Source organism: Microcaecilia unicolor, chromosome 1 (genome assembly GCF_901765095.1).
Source record: "Microcaecilia unicolor chromosome 1, aMicUni1.1, whole genome shotgun sequence".
In the NCBI taxonomy this organism is placed as follows: domain Eukaryota; kingdom Metazoa; phylum Chordata; class Amphibia; order Gymnophiona; family Siphonopidae; genus Microcaecilia; species Microcaecilia unicolor.
This window is the reverse complement of record NC_044031.1, coordinates 380,053,591-380,075,052: the sequence shown is the minus strand read 5'-3', so window position 1 is coordinate 380,075,052 and position 21,462 is coordinate 380,053,591. Positions and strand designations below refer to the sequence as shown.

The following is a 21,462-nucleotide window of genomic DNA, read 5'->3' as shown; positions in this document are numbered from 1 at the left end:
GAATTACACAACGAAATAAAAAGAAATTCTAATTAATGCTGATGAAGGGGAAAAGGAGAGAGTGAGCAATTGGGGAGGCAGGCTAGGAATAGAGGCAAGGGAGAGGGTAACAAACAGGGGAGGGGGAGAAGAAAGCAGAGCAATGAGCAATGGACAGAAAGCAGAGGAGAGACTAGAGCATCTTGAAGAAGCAGAGATCCCACCTCTATACTTGATGGCAAGTAACACATTTTGACTGCAGATGGTAAAGACTCACCTGAAACTTGTAAAACCTCAACCAGGTATCTCTTAAATAAATTCAGGTGAGTCATACCCCAAACAGAAAGTTCATCAGCTGCCCCCACATTATATATGGGTTGCTCAAAGTTGGGCACCCAAATTAATTTGATAACAAGGCGTTAACAATCAATTATTGATGTTAATTGGCACTAATTTGGATTTCCACACACACATCTGCCAATGAATTATTCTATAATACTGCATACCTAGATTGTTTCATGCACATAAGAACATAAGAATAGCCATACTGGGTCAGACCAATGGTCCATCTAACCCAGTATTCTGCTTCCAACAGTTGCCAATCCAGGTCACAAGTACCTGGCAGAAACCCAATTAGTAGCAACATTCCATGCTGCCAATCCCCAGGGCAAGCACAACTCAAAAGATGGCATGGTCAGGTTAGGGACATGGGTGGGTCAGGGGCGGTCCCAAAATTTAGGCACAGTGTTATAGAATATGGTCACTTACACACCCAAATGCTATTGGTTGCACACCAGCATTTACACCAGGTTTCAGCAGGTGTAAGTTCTTGTCCCCAAGTTTGCATGGGAATCCATTCTAAGCATTATTCTATACAGGGAGCTCGAGTGCCCTTTACAGAACAGTGCTTAGTGCAGATTCTTCCTGGCATTAAACTTTGGACACCGTTTACTAAATCTGGTCCCAGGAGATTTAGGCATCTTGCATGATTTTCCAAATGCTCAAGCTTCCTATTACAGATGGTCTTCTCCTGAATAAGGACAGAATTGATCCTTTCTATACATCTGCTCAAAGCCACAATCTTCTTCAACTGTTGCTTGCCATTAGTTTCAGTGCCCTATGTCATCTACTTAACTTTCAGAAATAGTGCCTGGGGGTATCTTTGGGGGCATATTTAAAGTGTAGCTGAACATTTATTACTATTATTATTAAAGCCAATGGTTCCCAAACCTGGTCCTGGAGGCACCCTAGCCAGTCAGGTTTTTAGGATATCCACAATGAATATTCATGAGAGAGATTTACATGCAGTGTAGGCCTGGAGAACTACTATGGTGTGACATACAATGAGTTTATATCTCCTTGGAGGTTGTAATTTTATGGAAAAAGGAATCAAGGATGGAAAATGTTTCTATGAGAAAGTGGTGAAGGCTACATGTCAGGTTAATAGAGCAACATTTGGTGTACTTCAGTTGGAAGAAGTTGGTTTGAAAGAGCATTTCCCATCTCAAGTTTAATTGTTCTGTTTCAATAGTACCTGGGACATTGGTAAAAATCCGTGACTGAACACCCAATGGACAATGTACAAAAGCGGGGATTTGGTCGTCCCTAGACTTGGTCGTTTTTTATTTTCGGCGATAATGGAAACCAAGGACGTCCATCTCAAAAATGACCAAATGCCAGCCATTTGGTCATCGTAGGATCCTGCATTTGTAGTGCACTGGTCCCCCTGACATGCCAGGATAGCAACCGGGCACCCTAGGGGCACTGCAGTGAACTTCATAAATTGTTCCCTTACCTTGTGTGCTGAGCCCCCCCAAAACCAACTACCCACAATTGTTCACCGCTATCATAGCCCTTAGGGATGAAGGGGGGCACCTAGATGTGGATACAGTGGGTTTGTGATGGGTTATGGAGGGCTCGCTGTTTCCTCCACAAACGTAACAGGTAGGGGGGTATGGGCCTGGGTCCACCTGCCTGAAGTGCACTGCAGTACCCAATAAAACTGCTCCAGGGACCTGCATACTGCTGCCATGGACTTGAGTATGCCATCTGAGGTTGGCATAGAGACTGGCAATCAATATTTTGAAAGATATTTTTTGAGGGTGGGAGGGGGTTAGTGACCACTGGGGGAGCAAGGGGAGGTCATCCCCGATTCTCTCCGGTGGTCATCTGGTCATTTTGGGCACCTTTTTGTGCCTTGGTCGTAAGAAAAACATGACTAGGTAAAGTCGTCCATTTGTTCGTCAGGGACGTCCTTGTTTCTTTCGATTATGGGTCAAGGACATCCAAGTGTTAGGCATACCCAAGTCCAGCCTTCGCTACGCCTCCGATATGCCCTCTTGAACTTTGGCCATCCCTGCAACGGAAAGCAGATGGGGACATCCAAAATCGGCTTTCGATTATACCAATTTGGACGACCCTGTGAGGACGTCCATCTTCCGATTTGTGTCAAAAGATGGGCGTCCTTCTCTTTCAAAAATAAGCCCGCTAACCATTTGTTATAGGAGCACTGAGTTTTTTAAAATAAATTTTGATATTATGTTAATACAAATTTTTCTTGTAGATAAGTAGTATATTATTGATTAATCATGGTGTTGTATTATGAATATTCATTATGGATATCCTGAAAATCTGGCCGGGGTGCCTCCAGGGCCAGGTTTTGGAGTCTCTGATTTAAGCATATTGCTCACACCTGAGGGCTACTTTAAAGTTATCCTTTTATCTGGATAAGTGCTGCCTAATATCCTGATAAAGTTAGCCAGATACAAATACCCAGCTCATATTACCATGCTACTAAATATTCACATCTATGTTTCTTTTTCTTTTTGCATTTATTTTAGAAAAAAACTCTACATTAGCAAGTCATTTTCCAAAATGCTACAGGAATTGGATACACCCAGACCTTGATGTATCAATTTTGATTTCTATGTTCAATCTAAATGGGCCTTATAATTAGTAAACAAGTCCAGTTGCCAAATATGGGAGCTGTGGTAAACAACATGCATTAATGCATGCCACTGTTTGATAAATAGATTCCCTTTTCTCCTTTTCTTGCACAACAGATTGGTATCCTTCAATATATGTTGACAATATGCGTCCCCTGGCAAATGTTGAAAATTTTTGTATAATGATTCAAGCTTATGTCTTTCCACTTTTTGATTATTGTAATGCTTTATTTATGGGACTACCAAGCAAATCTCTTCAAGCTTTGCAGATAGCTCAGAATGCTGCACCCGACTAATTGTAAGTTATTCAGTCAATGTTCCTTTTTAGGAAACAGCTTAAGGCCTTTTTTTTCAACAGGCTTTCAATGGTTGTTGAGGATGATCTGTAATGATATATATATATATATATTTTTTTTTTTTTTTTTTAATTAAAATTTTTTTTTTGAATGAATTTATTTTTATTGCATTACTGCTATGTTTGTTTTGGTTGTTATATTGATTTTATTTTGAATACTATTTTGTAAACTTCCCAGAATGGTAGATGGAGCATGTTATACATTTTTAAAAGAAATAAATAAACAGAACATTGAACAGAAGAGCAAATATTGAAAAATACGGACAGCTTATGACTCTCACCGTAGGGCTTGCACAAGATTAAGATCTGAGAATTCATGTTGCTCCACAAATGCTTGTAGAATCTGAATATTCTTGGTACCCCTAGGATAGGAAATAAATGAAAGATACGTCAGGTCACAAACTTGTCATTCTATATATGTGTATACCTTATGTAGTTTAGTTCCGTTTATTAAAATCTGATATACTGCTTAGCCTGTTAGGATCACAGAGGTGTATAATAATAAAGTTAAAACAGAGAGGAATTTCAAATAATGTACAGGGAAAGTGAATAACCATTCATACCACACACAAACATAGTTTAAAAAAATATAAAAATATATGCTATTATAATATTATAGTAAGCACAGAGGGGAGCATCAACACTCTGGAGTACCACAGTCAAAAGCAATTTTTAAAAAATGAGACTTTAGTCGCCTTATATACTTCATTAAACTGCTCTCGGCATGGATACTTAATGGAAGCTGATTCCAAAGAGAAGAAGCCAGCCAATAAAAGGGCTGATTGTTGGGTAACAACCCAATGTGCTTTCCTGAAATCTGCTAGTGACCTGAGAGGCCTATTGGGTACGTGAGGCAATGATAATAATGCTAGATAACTTGGGATCTGATCATAGTAGGTTCGATGAGCTAGCAATAAATTTTGAAAAAGAACACAGAACTTTACTAACAACCAATGAATATGAACAAAGAAAGCAGTAACATGATCTCACTAACGTGCGTTTCCCAATAAACGAATGGCAGAATTTTGGTGAGTTTGAAGTCTTTTTCGGGAAATGTTAGAAAGGCCAGCATAAACATTACCATAATCCAATTTGGAAATAAGTAGAGCATAAATCAGGGAGTGCGTAGCTTTGTCTTCAAGCACACTCTTTAAAAAGCGCAACTGACACAAGATAAAGAAATGTTTTTTAATAATGCTTGAAATTTGCTGCAAAAATGTTAACTGATAATCAATAACTTTCCCTAAATATTTGAAAATGAAGAATTTGGAAAATGTGAACATAAGTCAGATCACTTATTTATATTCATATATTCTGTTAAATACAGTTTAAAGTACAGATTCTGACATGTGGTTGCCCTTCCTATCTGGCCTTGCATGTTGTTACCTATATGTCTTCTGGGTTCTTATGGTTGGTCACAGGGGCACCAGCTAGTAATTCCTTCTGTAGCTCTTTCTAAACTTCATTCCACTAGACCAGTGCTTATCAATTTTTTTTGAGCTTCAAACCCATGGTCATGACAGCAGCAACAGAATGGAGGAGTGGCCTAGTGGTTAGGGTGGTGGACTTTGGTCCTGGGGAACTGAGTTTGATTCCCAGCACAGACAGCTTCTTGTGACTCTGGGCAAGCAACAGAATGGAGGAGTGGCCTAGTGGTTACGGTGGTGGACTTTGGTCCTGGGGAACTGAGTTTGATTCCCAGCACAGACAGCTTCTTGTGACTCTGGGCAAGTCACTTAACCCTCCATTACCTGCCACATTGAGCCTGCCATGCGTGGGGTACAAATGTAACAAAAATAAAAAATCCATATCCTCACTGAGGTGTTCCATTTTGGGTCGTGACTCACAATTTGGAAATCCCTGCACTAGACACTTTGCCTTATTTTTCCTCTCCCCATCTCTGTGGAACCAACTTCCCTTAGTCCTCCAAGTTGAATCATCCTATGTCAGATTTAGGTTTGACTTGAAGACTCATGTTTTTTACACAGGCTTTTGGTGCCTCTTAGACAAGGTGCTGCTCCAGGCTCGGTTTGTCTGCCTGTTCTTATCCTCCTCCTCCTCTTCAGATGCCCAATTTATACCATGTAGTTCTTTCCCTTCTCTTCAGATGAGTTTTTCCTCCTTTAGAATATTTGTTTGTAAACCACTAGGGATGGGCAGCCAAAAAATGTAGGGGTCCTTTTACAAAGGCGTGCTGAAAAATGGCTTGCGGTAGTGTAGGCGTGGGTTTTGGGCACACACCGATCCACTTTTCAGTGCACCTGTAAAAAAGGCCTTTTTAAACTTTTGCTGAAGATGGCCTTACTGCCAGCCATTGGCCTAGCATTAAAGACTCACATGGTAACCGGGCGGTAATGACCTACATGCGTCAAATGCCACTACGCACGGCTGAAAGTAAAAACGATTTTCCAGACGCGCGTATCGGATGCATGCCAAAAATGAAATTACCACAAGAGCCACATGGCAGCCAGGCGGTAACTCCTTTTTGGCGCGCATTGGGTGCGCATAGGCACTTACACGGCTTAGTAAAAGGACCCCTTAGTTTTGGGTGGTTTCTCATGTTACATTATGTTGTTTCTTATGTCCCGCTCATACCTCACAGTTCTAAGTGGGTCACAATCTATCAAGAGCCAGAGCAGTCATCTGGGAAGAAAACAAAGCTAAACAAAAAGTTACAATTTATTCTGTAAAACAAATCTCTGAATAAAGTCTTAACCTTTCTTCTAAAAGATAAATAAGACTGAGAAGGTAAAAAGATTCCCTTAAGATCCTTCCAATAATTAGCAGCTTGGAAGGCTAAAGACTTTTCAAATACCTGTAACCTCTTTTTACCCTTTAACAAAAGGGGGGGGGGGGGGGGAGAAATTAGCATTGTTTGTTCTTCTAGCTCTTGAAGAAATTGCATAACAAGAATGAGATACAGATATCTCATGGTGCAAATTTTGGTGCAAGACCATGTAAAATTTTTAAAAGAAGACAGAAGAAGGGTAGCCAGTACAGCTTATAATAAAAGGAAGAATGCTGTCATATTTAGATAGCCCAAAGATTAAATGTCATTTCTAGGACCATTTTTGTTTGGACATTTTTTCTCCACGGGATCAAAGTCAAACCAGCGAGCTTGTGCAGTGGTTTGTGTGTACATAATAGTTCATGCATGCACAATGGACATCCTGTTTGCAAATAGCATGCACTTTCTTGAAAGAGCACAGCACTATAATCAGCATATGATAAAACATGAATTCTCATGGGTTTTCTCATTGTTATTGCACTTCTCATAGCGTTGCAAATGTCCATCCCTATAAACTGCTTTGTTATACTTCCATAAGTATATTAAATAGTATTAAACTAAACAATTTATATGTACCTATATATGTATATACTTATTTACCCCTTCCAGATATACCCCTTCCAGTTCAAAGAATTTGTCCCTATCCCTCAGAGGGGCAAAGATAGACAGGTGGGGGGGAGGGTAGCTATTGAGCTGTCCTAAATTAGGCCAATTAGCTCTGTGGGTGCTGGCACTGAATAATGCCGGCACCCACATAATCCTGGGCTCCTCCTCAGTGCCAACCCCAGCAATGCTCCTGTCCTGCCCACTTTTAGTTGGGCGGTCTGTGAGGATATTCAGCAGCTCTCTCTAGTTAAGTAACATACATGATAGTAACATAGTAAATGACGGCAGATAAAGACCTGAATGGTCCATCCAGTATGCCCAAGAAGATAAACTCATTTTACATGGTATTTGATACTTTATATCTATACCCGAGTTTGATTTGTCCATGCCTTTCTCAGGGCACAGACCGTAAAAGTTTGCCCAGCACTGTTCTTGTACTAAAAGTTCTGAAGCTAACATCGAAGCCTCTTAAAATTTACACCCCAGCCTATCCATATCTATTCAGTTACGATCAGGGTGTAGACCGTAGAAGTGTGCCCAGCATTGGTTTTGCTTCCCAATTACCGGCGTTGCCACCCAATCTCATGTAAGATTCCGTGGATCCATTCCTTCTAAACAGGATTCTTTTGTATTTATCCCACGCATTTGTTTGAATTCCATTACCGTTTTCATCTCCACCACCACTTAGGAGGTGGGAAGCAATCTAAGCATGCAGGAGAGACTCCTGCCCACTTAGATCGCTTTTGAAACATGCATTCAATATACTTCTATTTTATCCCTCATCCACTCTCTCTATATTATCTGACTTTTCTATTATTTATTTATGGCATTTATATCCCACACTTTCCCGCCCATGGGCAGGCTCAATGTGGCTTACATTAGTTCAAAAAGGCTAACATCAGTATAGAAAGACACATCAGTCTAGTAATAAACAAACAGATACATTAAGGGCGAGGCAGTCAGTGAGGAAAGACAGAGGGAAAGAAGAGAGAAAGGTGATAAAGAATGCAATACGGCCACATAACAGTAACAGGTCAGGAAGCACTAAGGCAGTGCGGGGCTGTAGCGTAAGCTTTCCTGAATAAAGCGGTCTTCAGTGATATTCTGAAGGCCTGTTGTTCGGAGCTAGCTTTAACTGAGTTGGGTAAACCATTCCACAAACATGCGCTGATATAGGGAAAGGTAGATGCGTGGCTGGTTTTATACTTGAGGCCACTACACGAGGGGTAGTGGAGATGTAAGTAAGATCGAGAAGATTTGCTCGAATTCCTGGGTGGTAAGATGATGAGATTGTCCATATAAGCTGGAGCTTCGCCGTTGAGGATTTTATGCACCAGGGCACAAATTTTAAATGTTATACGATCCTTGACAGGTAGTCAATGCAGTTTTTCTTATAATGGTCTGGAGCTGACGAACTTCGATTTACCATAAATCAATCTTGCAGCGGTGTTTTGGGCAGTTTGTAATTTTTTAAGAAGCAGTTCCATGCACCCTGCATAGATACCATTGCAGTAATCAAGATGACTCAAAACAAGAGACCACACTAAATTGCAGAATATTTCTCTAGGGAAAAAAGGTTTTATGCGCTTCAACTTCCAAAGAGAGAAGAATACCTTTTTGACGGTTGTATTAGTGTGCCCTACCAGAGTTAGATTTCTATCAAGTATGACTCCTAGAATTTTCAGATTGGTAGGTCATGCCCAGGTGCAGTTAAGGTGGTAGGATTGTACTTGGTGTAAGGTGATGTGAGTAGAAGGCAATGAGTTTTCTCTGTGTTGAGCTTTAGTTTAAAGGAGTTCGCCCAGGCATGTACAGTTTGTAATCCAAGACTGATGTTGGCAGCTATTTCAGCTAAGTCATTTGTGAAAGGAACGTAGATTGTGATGTCATCCGCGTAAATGAACAGATTGAGACCATGTTTTGAGAGAGCTGCGGCTAGAGGAGTTAGCATTAAGTTAAATAATGTTGGAGAAAGTGGTGAACCCTGTGGTACACCACAGTCAGCTGGCCAAGAAGGTGATAAACTTCATCCGGAGATGACTCGGTAGGATCTGGAGGTCAGAAAGCCTTTCAACCAATTTAGTACAACCTGCTGGTCCCATTTATGTCAGATAATCAAGACTCTATTATACTTTTTATCAGATAGACAAAACACAATTTAAGGCAACTGGAGTACTTTGCCCAGAGGAATTCTTATGCCTTTATGAAATCCATACAGGTCAGTTAATACAGGCTAACACTAGATATAAGTATCAATATGAATGTACAGTCTTTAACAAAAGGAAAACAGGAAAAATAACACAAATGATTCTATCAGAGCAATGTTCCCCTTTTTTCCTATATTGCTGATGTTACAATAGCTGTCGGCAAATGAATGTGATTTGATTTCATGACTAATGCCTTGTCTTACTTAATCCTTGAATTAGTTATTGCAACAGTTTCCACCCTGCTCCACTTCTTTATCTATAGACTATGATGGGTTGAGAAAGAGTCTATAAACCCATCCAGGACCATTTTTTAAACCCTGTAAATTATATTTTTGCTGTCACCAGCAAAGGTCTCTCTAAATCTATTCCTTTTTATTTTTATTATTTTTTTAGAGAAACATGCACTTTGTATTAAAAGGTCATAGTTGTTGCTTTCACAGAACTTAATCTTAATATCAGTTTGTATGAAAGAACGAAAATAGATGCAGATCCTATCTAGGCTGAATTGGCACAGGATTAGGTGCTAAAAATGCTATGGATTTAGAAATTCTCAGAAATAACATAGCAAATATAACAGCACCTACGTAACAGAGATTTTATATACAGTAAGACGTTAATAAATGGACATCTGAGTTATAGAAAAATCAAATGAAGGCATACTTGAACACTGAAAGTGGTAAATACAAAATTTAAGGGGCCATTTTACTAAGCAGTGGTAGTTTTGAAGTTGGCATGCACTGTTTCCCACAGTAGAAAATAATTTTCAACCGCAAGGGGCGTTCCCAGCAGTAATCGGCAGTGTGGCCACATTGGCGCATGATGCCTGATTATCGCACGAGTAGTCCATTAACCATTACTGCTAGGCTAATGTGTGGTAGTAAGGACTCAGGCAATAAATAGCCATGCACTATTTTTGATTTTATTGCATGGCCATTTACTACCCCCATTTTAAAAAAGACCTTTTTCCCAGCTATGGTAAAAAATGGCTCAGCTTTTACTGCAGCTTAGTAAAAGGACCCCTAAGTGTATAAATCAGGGATAAGCATTTCTCTGAGACCTGGTGGAAGGAGGAGTGCCACAGGAGGTCAGGTTTTCAGAATATCTACAAAGAATATGCATGAGACAGATCTGCATACAATGCAGACAGTCCATGCAAATTTATCCCATGCATATTCATCGTGGATATCCTGAAAACCTGACCTATCTGTGGCTCTTGAGGACTAGAGATTCCTAGCCCTGGTATGTAGAGACAGCATTTAGAGGAAGCCATTTTTGAAGTCTTGCATGGCTTATAAATAAATAATGTCATATACATATGCAGGTTGCTATATACAAGTGTACCCGATTTCAGAATGCCGCTATTTACATGAACAGAAGACCAGCACACATTGTACAGTGGCATGTTGTCTATGTGGTTTAGGCAGACCAAAAATTTATACATATATTTCCCATGTTACTATGGGAATACACATATATTTTTAAAAGTTTCCTGCCAGCTTTTGTACCAGCTATGAAGCGCACACACAAGCTTTATCTTGATTTGAACAGGGCTTGAAATGAGTGATTGTGCTTAGCCCCTCCCTCTTTTTGGCCTTCAAAATGTTTTAAAAAAAATCACTATTTGGAGATTTGCAACTATTGTCTCCACATGCATATAATTGTCTGAACTTGGAATTCCTATATATGTGGAGAGGTATTTTCGATATGAATCTAAGTCTGAATTGAGTCGTTTTGCTGAAAATGTCTCAAAAAGCTCCCAGCCATAACTGAACCAGAAAAATGACTAAATTTCTGGTTCGGTGATAGCTTTGAGCTAGGCGCTTTCATGCTTAACACATCCATTATTTTCAAGTACCATTAAAAAAATATATCTCAGGGAAAAACATAGAATAACAAGCCATAGGGACATCTGTCTGGCAACTTTCCTAGGAACTGGACACACAGACATCCAAGCAGTGCAGAGGGGCAGCCTGGTGGTCACTGCAGTGGACTTTACCTAAAGAAACCCAGGTACAAAGTCTACCTAAACCCCTTCATATTGTATTGTGAGCCCTCCAGGAACAGAGGGAACCTACTGGAAGGTCACTTATATATTTAGGTATAAGAGGTATTTCTATGTTCCAGGATAGCTCACATATTTGTTCTGAAATGAAAGAATTAAAGTGGAACTTGAACCTGGGCCCCATTGTCCACTGCACTGCTCACTAGGCTGCTCCATCCACTTACTTGCTTGCTGCTTTCTTAGGAATGGCCATAATATCTGGAGCTGTCATAGAGCCTGGTATCTAATGTCACTGTTACATCTTTGAGGGATGGGAGGATGTCAGTGACCACTGGGGGATAAAGAGGGGGTAATGCCTTAATCCCTCCAGTGGTCAGCTGGTCAGTTAGGGAACCTTTTTTGACTGAAACAGACTCTAGATTAAAAAAAAATACTTTTTTTTTACACTGGACATTTTTTCTTGTTCTATTATCACTGAAAAACATCCAGATTTTAAGCCCACCCAAGTATTTTTTGAAAATGAGCACAATAACTGCTGGCATTAACATGTGGAGGTGTCGTAAATTTATTTATTTATTTATTACATTTGTATCCCACATTTTCCCCGCATAGCAGTAGGCTCAATGTGGCTTACAGGTTCCAGAGAGGAGAGTACCAACTCCAGTAATATATACAGAGTGGAAAATAGAGTAACAGTAGGTGCAAGGAAGCTGATTAGGTTCCGGAAAAGAGAATACAACTCTGGGATGAATATATAGTAGCATATAGAGAGAAGTAATCCCAATGAGGCTGATAAGTCTCTGGGGATGGGACTACAGCTTCTAGTGAGCAATACAGAGTAGGATAAGGATAGAAGTACACTTAATTGTAACTGGAGTGGTAAAATTTGTACAGTTTGAAGTAATAGGATTATGTGGAAGGGGTATTGTTCATTTCTTAGATCGAAAGATGTGATGCATTGTTCATGAATTAGTTTGGGTCTGCTGGGTAGGCTTTCCGGAAGAGGTGAGTCTTGAGGTCTTTTTGAAATTTTAGATGGGTGTTCGCAGTTCTAATGTTTCTAGGTAAAGTGTTCCAGAGCTGGGTGCAAATGTAGGAAAAGCTGGATGCATATGTTGATTTGTATTTTAGTCCTTTACAGTTTGGGTAATGCAGGTTTAGAAATGTTCTTGATGATTCAATGATGTTTCTAGTTGGTAAGTCGATAAGTTCGGTCATGTAGGTTGGGGCCAGACAATGGATTATTTTGTGGACCAGAGTGCAAATTTTGAAGGCTATTCATTCCTTGATTGGTAGCCAGTGCAGTATTTCGCGTAGGGGTTTAGCACTTTCAAATCTTGTCTTTCCAAAAATGAGTCTAGCTGCCGTGTTCTGCGCGGTCTGGAGTTTCCTGAAGATCTGATCTTTGCATCCCGCATATACGGCGTTACAGTAGTCAACATGTGATAGTACCATTGTTTGAATTATGTAACGGAAAGTTTCCCTTGGGAAGAATTGTTTGATCCGTTTGAGTTTCCACATTGCATGGAACATTTTCATCGTGGTGGCAGAGGCTTGGCTCTCCAGGGTTAGGTTGGTGTCAATAGTAATTCCAAGGATTTTCAGTTTGTCAGATATTGGAAGAGTGTTCTGGGGTTTTTATGGATGAAGGGAGGTTTATTTTGTGGTGAGAAGAGAGAGTAAGGCAGTGAGTTTTTTCCTTGTTAAGTTTGAGTTTGAATGCCGATGCCCAGGCATCCATTAAGCTTAAACTAGTCTTTATTGCAACAGTGATTTCTGTTGGATTAGAGTTGAATGGCATGTAAATGGTGGCATCATCCGCATATAGAAAAGGATTAAGATTATACTTGTATAGGGCATGAGCAAGGGGGATCATCGTCAGATTAAATAATGTGGGTGAGAGAGGTGAACCCTGGGGTACTCTGCAATTGGTACACCATGATGGTGATATGTTTGAGTTTGCTTTTACTTGATAAGACCTTGTGGTTAGGAAACCCTTGATCCATTTGAGTATATTCCCTCCTATGCCTTTCTTGTCGAGTATTCTTAATAGAATATAGTGGTCAACCATATCAAATGTGCTTGACAAGTCGAATTGCAAGAGGAGTATGTTTTTACCTATTGCAATTTTCTTTTTGAACTTGGCTAGGAGAGTTACCAGGATGGTTTCCATACTGTGGAGAGATCTGAAGCCCGACTGTGATTCATGAAGGATTGAGAAATTGTTGATGTATTCAGTAAGTTGTTTAGCTACAATGCTTTCCATCAGTTTGATTGTAAGTGGGATGGATGCCACAGGTCGGTAGTTGGTGATATCGTTAGTTTTCTTTTTGGTGTCTTTTGGTAATGGTGTGAGTAGTATATTACCTTTGTCTTTGGGGAATATGCCATGCTGGAACAAGAAGTTGAGGTGGGAGGTAAGTTCAGTGATGAATCGAGCGGGGAGGAGTTTTCATTAGATAATTGGGGCAGGTGTCCAATTGACATCGTGGTTATGGTTTATGGTTTATTTCATGTGATATACTGCTCTTCCTTTAGGCAATAACAGAGCAGTGTATAATTAAAAAAAAAAATCAAAATTAAAAACCGAGGAAAGGAATGTCATTCAGTGACAGGAAAACATGCAAAGGAGGGATATAATACAACAATAAGTAAAGAGGGGAAAATGGTAAACCACAGTAACGGCATCAAAGACACGTGGAGGGGCATAATTGAACGGGGCGCCCAAGTTTTATTGAGGGTGTCCTCGCAGGACATCCCCGTGAAGGGGCGGGGAAACCTACATTATCGAAACAAGATGGGCGTCCATCTTTCATTTCGATAATATGGTTGAGGATGCCCAAATCTCAACATTTAGGTCAGCCTTAGAGATGATCGTCCCCAGTTTTCGGCAATAATGGAAACCGAGGACGCCCATCTCAAAAACGACCAAATCCAAGTCATTTGGTCATGGGAGGAGCCAGCATTCGTAGTGAACTGGTCCACCTGACATGCCAGGACACCAACCGGGCACCCTAGGGGGCACTGCAGTGAACTAACTGAATGGAAAAAGGCATGCAGTGGTCACTAACCCAAAATCAGCTTTCGATTATTTCGATTTGGGTGACCCTGAGAGAAGGACGCCTATCTCCCAATTTGTGTCGAAAGATGGGCGCCCTTCTCTTTCGGAAATAAGCCTGTATAGAGGACAAAAAAAGATTTGCACAAACCAGTGGATCCCAAAATCCATTGACTTGCTCAGCTGTAGATTGAAAGCTTTCTCAAACAGGTACACTGTGTTTTAAAGAAAAAATAAAACAAAAAAACCCACCAAAAAACCTATACAAAGCTTGTTTTTGTATAACTCTGTGAAAACCTGACCATTTTCAATAAAACTTGGGATATATCATCCTGAATACAATCACAATAAGCCCTCACGCACACTGGACACCATACCTAAATGACATCACTGTCACCTAGCGATTATCGTCATGACACGCACAGATGCCATTTTGCTTTAAATATAAACAGTTACCATAGGTTTCAATCAGGAGGATCTTCTGCTCAGTATGCTGCTGCGGCTCGGAAAGTGAATAGAGTGTTAGGTATTATTAGGAAAGGTATGGAAAACAGGTGTGAGGGTGTTATAATGCCGTTATATCGCTCCATGGTGCGACCACACCTTGAGTATTGTGTTCAATTCTGGTCGCCGCATCTCAAGAAAGATATAGTGGAATTGGAAAAGGTGCAGCGAAGGGCGACTAAAATGATAGCGGGGATGGGACGACTTCCCTATGAAGAAAGACTAAGGAGGCTAGGGCTTTTCAGCTTGGAGAAGAGACGGCTGAGGGGAGACATGATAGAGGTATATAAAATAATGAGTGGAGTGGAACAGGTGGATGTGAAGCGTCTGTTCACGGTTTCTAAAAATACTAGGACTAGGGGGCATGCGATGAAACTACAGTGTAGTAAATTTAAAACAAATCGGAGAAAATGTTTCTTCACCCAACGCGTAATTAAACTCTGGAATTCGTTGCCGGAGAACGTGGTGAAGGCGGTTAGCTTGGCAGAGTTTAAAAAGGTTTAGACGGTTTCCTAAAGGACAAGTCCATAAACCTCTACTAAATGGGAAAATCCACAATTCCAGGAATAACATGTATAGAATGTTTGTACATTTGGGAAGCTTGCCAGGTGCCCTTGACCTGGATTGGCCGCTGTCGTGGACAGGATGCTGGGCTCGATGGACCCTTGGTCTTTTCCCAGTGTGGCATTACTCATGTACTTATGATCTAATCTTTATTAAAAATTTGTATCTGGAGTAAGGTTTGGCTCTCATAGACTGGTTCGGGAGTTTCCAGAAAAGAGAGGGAAGAGGGTAAGTGTTGAATATGTTTTGAAGAAATTGCAAGAAACAGGCTCAACTCATCACCAGTCAGGAAGCGTCAGGGCCTGATCAGTTCACACTGAAGAAAACATCATGACAGTTGAAGAACCAGGTAGTGAAGTGATGTCATTTAAGGGGTACATTTACTAAGGTGCACCGAAAAGTGGCCTGCGCTGATGTAGATACATGTATTGGACCGTGCAGGTCCATTTTTCAGCGCACCTGCAAAAAAGGCCTTTTTTTGGGCCTCAGAACTTAACACCGCTTAGCAGTAAGGTCTCATGTGTTTTCCGGGCAGTAATCATCAGCGTACGGACAATGCCAATTACTGCTCGGTTAGCGCCATGCGCTGCAAAATAAAATATATTTTCTGGCACGCATAGTGCACGTGCATAAAAAATAAATTTATCACCCATGCCATGAGGTAGCTGGGCGGTAGTTCTTTGGGCACGCGTAGGCGCCTATGCAGATTAGTAAAAGGGCCCCTAAATGAGATGGCCGGCATAGGTGTAGGCTTATTGCAAATGTATTCAAGATGATATATCACAAATTTTATTTAAATTGGTCCAGTTTTGACAGTTACGCAGAATTCAAGCTTTGAATAACTTTTTTTTTTTCAGCACAGAGGGGCATTTTCAAAAAAACATCTAAGTCCAAAAAATCCCCCCAAAACACCCTGTCCTGCTCAGAACATCCAAACCCCTTCTGGCCATCTCACATCCATAACCAAACAGGAAAAATGTCTAGATTTCCTGTTTGATTATGGCTGTGAGATGGACATTTTTGCACTGAAAACACCAAAAATAAATGACAACAAAAACAAGGAGCTGAATGGCTTTCTGGCATCATTTTCAAAAATATGGCCACACAGACTTTCCTGCAGAATAGAGAAGTAGCTTAGTAATGTAGTGCAGTGGACTGCAAACTGAGGGATACAGGTTCAAATTTTTTTTTTTTTTTTTTGTAAATCTGATTCTTCCAGGACCTGAAAAATACCTAATGTAGATAAAAACGACCTTCTTTTTAGACATGGACATTTCTTCCCATTTGAAAACCCCTGTTGGACATCCGTGTAGGTTCATGAAATCATTGCTTCTGCTATACTAGCCAGCAAATACACATGTATTTGCTGGCATCCTTATACGTACTTTACAGAAGGCTCCACATTCAGGAGATCTTTTGGTAAAATAATGTAGGGAAATGTAAATGCCCCAACCTGAATGTTCTAAATTGGCTGGGTACTCATACCGAGGGCACTTCAGAAGTGGAATCTGGATTGGCCAATGTTGGAAACAGGATACTGGGCTAGATGGACCATTGGTCTGACCCAGTATGGCTATTCTTATGTTCTTAAGTGGAATCCTTAATTCATTGGGAAGGACAAAGCTTTGAAATTTATGTTGTTTACTCTTGCAGTGTCAATAAATCAAAAGGTTCTCCAGACATTTACTCATCCAGATGAAAGGCAACTCCCACATTCACACATGCAATTTGTATTAATGGAAGTTTTATATCAGTAGTATATCTTTCAGTTAATTTTCTGTGCAGAGTGTAGTATGCCAACATGGTCCGTTAGCAAAACCATCAGTATATTGTTTTGAAAATGAAAGAGCACTGTCAGATTTGTGCTGTGTGTGATTAGTGTCAAAACATAGAGATCTATACACTAAAACCCACTGTACAAAAGTTTTAGTATGCATGCTAAAACAGCTCATGAAAGGTAATTTTATAACAAGCCATATGGATTGAGGGTTCAGATAGGCAGTGGTGTACCAAGGGTGGGGCGGTGGGGGCGGTCCGCCACGGGTGTAAGCATAAAGGAGAGTACTCCGCTCCCGCCCCATCCTGTTTTTTATTCATGCTGCTGGCGCCGCAGTCCCCAGTCTCCACCTGCCTACCCTCAGCTCCCTCGACAGCCCCCTTCTCCCTGCCATCCGACCCCCTGCAATGCATTTTAAAAACATTTGAATCGGCAGCGCAGCGCCAGCTTGCAGTGCCTCACGTCTGCATGTGAAAGAAGCAGAGTGCCTCGGGCCTTCCCTCACTGTGTCCTGCCCTCGCAGAAATAGGAAGTTATATCAGAGGAGGGCGGGGCACAGTGAAAACCCGAGGCGATCTGCTTCTTTCACAGGTGGACACGAGGCACTGCACACTGGCACTGTGCTGCTGATTCTATCTGTTAATGCTGTGGTACAAAGTTTTTAAAACTACTACTACTACTACTACTATTTAGCATTTCTATAGCGCTACAAAGTGTACGCAACGCTTCACAAACATAGAAGAAAGACAGTCCCTGCTCAAAGAGCTTACAATCTAAGACTATGGAGATGCTTTTTATATTTTTGTTTTGCCTATCACTAGCCTACAATTCCTCCTTTAAACCCCAATCTTTAAGTTCCCAAAGCACAAAGCCAAATACTGTTCACTTACCAGAGAAATGTCATATGAGGCATATTTTCAAAGCACTTTGGGAGGCTAAGTTCCATAGGTTTCTATGGAACTTTGGGAGGCTAAGTGCTTTGAAAATGAGCCTGTATAGTAAACATAGTAGATGACGGCGAAAAAGACCTGCACGGTCCATCCAGTCTGCCCAAGAAGATAAATTCATATGTGCTACTTTTTTATTTATACTGTCCTCTTCAGTGCACAGACCGTATAAGTCTGGCCAGCCCTATCCCCGCCTCCCAACCACCAGCTCTGGCACAGACCCTATAAGTCTGCCCAGCACTATCCCTGCCTCCCACCACCAGCTCTGGCACAGACCGTATAAGTCTGCCCAGCACTATCCCTGCCTCCCACCACCGGCTCTGGCACAGACAGTATAAGTCTGCCCAGCACTAGTCCCGCCTCCCAACCACCAGCCCTAGCACAGACCGTATAAGTCTGCCCAGCACTAGCCCCGCCTCCCAACCACCAGCTCTGCCACCCATTCTAGGCTAAGCTCCTGAGGATCCCTTCCTTCTGCACAGGATTCCTTTATGTTTATCCCACGCATGTTTGAATTTCGTTACCGTTTTCATCCCCACCACCTCCCGCAGGAGGGCATTCCAAGCATCCACCACCCTCTCCGTGAAAAAATACTTCCTGACATTCTTCTTGAGTCTGTCCCCCTTCAATCTCATTTCATGCCCTCTCGTTCTACCGCCTTCCCATCTCCGGAAAAGGTTTGTTTGCGGATTAATACCTTTCAAATATTTGAACGTCTGTATCATATCACCCCTGTTTTTTCTTTCCTCCAGGGTATACATGTTCAGGTCCGCAAGTCTCTCCTCATTCGTCTTGTAACGCAAATCCCATACCATCCTCGTAGCTTTTCTTTGCACCGCTTCAATTCTTTTTACATCCTTAGCAAGATATGGCCTCCAAAACTGAACACAATACTCCAGGTGGGGCCTCACCAACGACTTGTACAGGGGCATCAACACCTCTTTTCTTCTGCTGGTCACACCTCTCTATATACAGCCTAGTAACCTTCTAGCTACGGCCACTGCCTTGTCACACTGTTTCATCGCCTTCAGATCCTCAGATACTATGACCCCAAGATCCCTCTCCCCATCCGTACCTAGCAGACTCTCACCGCCTAACACATACACCTCTCTTGGATTTCTACTCCCTAAGTGCATCACTTTGCATTTCTTCGCATTGAATTTTAATTGCCAAACCTTATACCATTCTTCTAGCTTTTTCAAATCCTTTTTCATGTTTTCCACTCCCTCCTCTTCTCTCAGAACTTCTCAGAAAGAAAGTTCAGTGGGACCTTTCCTCTTTATATAGTTTTGAATCTAAGGGGCCATTTTTAAACAGGATCAGCAACCTATGCAAGTATTCTACTCCCCATACCTTAATTAACACTTAATTGAGGTCGCTGGGTGTGCTACCTCTCCAGCAGCCAAGGAACAGAAAATAACTGCCAGAGAAATGTCCTCTTCTCTTGGAACTTCTCAGAAAGTTCAGAGAGAACAAGGTGGTGGCTGTTGCCTGAAGAATGCTAGGCTGCATAGGGTGAAACATAACCAGTCAAAGAAAGGAGGTGTTGATATTCTTGTACAAGTAATTGGTGAGACTCCACTTGGGAGTATTGTGTCCAGTTTTGTAGGCTGTTTCTCATCAAGGACAAAAAAAAGACTTGAGGAGGTTCAGAAGAAGGCAACAAAAATGGTACAGGGTTTGTGTCATAAGCAGAGTGTTTTTTCTAGCAAAAAAAGGTGCCGGTACTCAAATGCCAGGCCACCCTTCAGGGGTGGAGTGATTACTGAGGGACCCACCCCACAATAGCCAGGCCTCCTGCAATCAGTCACAGAATCAATGGCAAGGCAGAATTGGTGTGTAGAGCCTGAGCTCTTTCATTAAAACTTGGGGTCCATGGGTCAATTTTAGCAGACAATGGAAAAGGTGCCAGTACTCAGTACCCCCAAGTACCTCCTCAAAAAAAGCCCTGGTCATAAGACATATGAGAAAAGACTGGAGGACCTGAATATGTATATGCTAGAGAAAAGGAAAGAAAGAGGTGATATGATACAGACATTTAAGTACTTGAAAGGTATTAATCAGGGATTTTTTTGAGGGGGTACATGGGGGTACTGAGAACTGGCACCTTTTCCATTGTCTGCTAAAGTTGACCCATGGTCCCAAGTTTTAATGAAAGAGCTCAGTCTCTACGTACCAATTCTGCCTTGTCATAGATTCTGTGACTAGTTGCAGGGGGCCTGGCTATATTGTGAAGTGGGTCCCTCAGTGATCACCCCACCCCTGAAAGGAGGCCTGGCATTTGAGTACTGGCACCTTTTTCGCTACAAAAAACACACTGGTATTAATATACAAACTTCTTCCAAGACATAGTGCAGGAGAACTAGAGGACATGAACTGAGATAGCAGGGAGGTAGACTTGGTAGTAACATCAGAAAATACTTTTTCACTGAGAGGGTAGTGGACACCTGGGGTGTCCTTCCAGAAGGGAAATGGGACTTGATATACCGCCTTTCTGAGGTTTTTGCAACTACATTCAAAGCAGTTTACATATATTCAGGTACTTATTTTGTACCAGGGGCAATGGAGGGTTAAGTGACTTGCCCAGAGTCACAAGGAACTGCAGTGGGAATTGAACTCAGTTCCCCAGGATCAAAGTCCACTGCACTAACCACCAGGCTACTCCTGGTGGAGTCAAAAGTAGTGAGTGAATTCAAAAATGTGTGAGATAGCTACAGGGGATGCCTAAACAGAAGAAGGATGGAAACACGATATGGATGTTATGTTGGGTAAGAGTAGTGGGAACTAAGACCAAAGCTTGACAGACTTCTAGTGGTTTATGTCCTGCAAATGGCAAAAGACTGAAAGAAGATTCACCAAATCCAGCATGGGGGAACTAAGGCCGAAGTCAGACAGACTTCTTTGGTCTGTTTCCCGCAAATGGCAAAAAAACCCAAGGCTGAGGTCAATGCCGGACAGACTTCTACGAGTCTGTGTCCAACAAATGACAAAAGACACGTGAAGCTTCATGAACACCAGTGTTATAGATTATTTTATTGTCAAGTGTTGTGAGTGAGGGTGCTGTGCAGCTCATGGGGGGGGGGGGGGGAGGAGAAGACATCTTTACTGGTAAGTTGAATACTGTCAGCAATACTTGGGGATGATATATGATTATAACAAGACTCCATCATATTTGGCATGGAGGGAGACTTGGCAACCAGTGTTTAAGCATGGTTGCATGGGGCCTGCCCAGAGTGGTGGGCACGGCTCTGGACACCTTGTCGGGCAGATTGAATAGACTGAGCGGGTCTTTACCTGCTGTCACTTACTGGTTACTTTGTTGCTGTGAAAAGTGACCTTGTTTCTGGTTCAGAATTAAGTGTTTGGGTCTCTCCACTTAAGGAAAGTTGGGGGAGGGGGTTACATACTTCTTGGCTAGTGGTTCCTTTGTCCATTTTTGCTATTTATTTATTTATTTATTTATTTATACTATTGAAACTAATTACATAGTTACATTTATTTATTAGCATAACTTGAGAATTTCAGTTTAGTTTCAGAGCTAGGAAATAGCATGATTTCTGGAAGAAAGTTCTACAGTAGATCCAGGAGCCACTGTGCTATACCATGCAGTGTTTATAGTGCACCCTACAAACCGAATAAGGAAACCACAAGCCTTACACTTAAATTGGAGTGTGACCTAATACCCAGAAACAGCCCCAAATCTTCCTGTTGAAACCGGATTACTTGGCAC

At 41.5% G+C, this 21,462-nt stretch overlaps 1 protein-coding gene across 2 annotated transcripts in view; it reads right to left on the bottom strand.

The window, feature by feature from the left end:
* Positions 1 to 21,462, bottom strand: part of CYTH4 (cytohesin 4) — a 196,435-nt gene that overhangs the window by 35,931 nt on the left and 139,042 nt on the right. For both annotated transcript variants that reach the window (XM_030210260.1, XM_030210268.1), the window contains one exon: positions 3,561 to 3,641. In XM_030210260.1, coding sequence (XP_030066120.1) covers positions 3,561 to 3,641 — 81 coding nt within the window. The remainder of the gene's footprint in view (positions 1 to 3,560; positions 3,642 to 21,462) is intronic.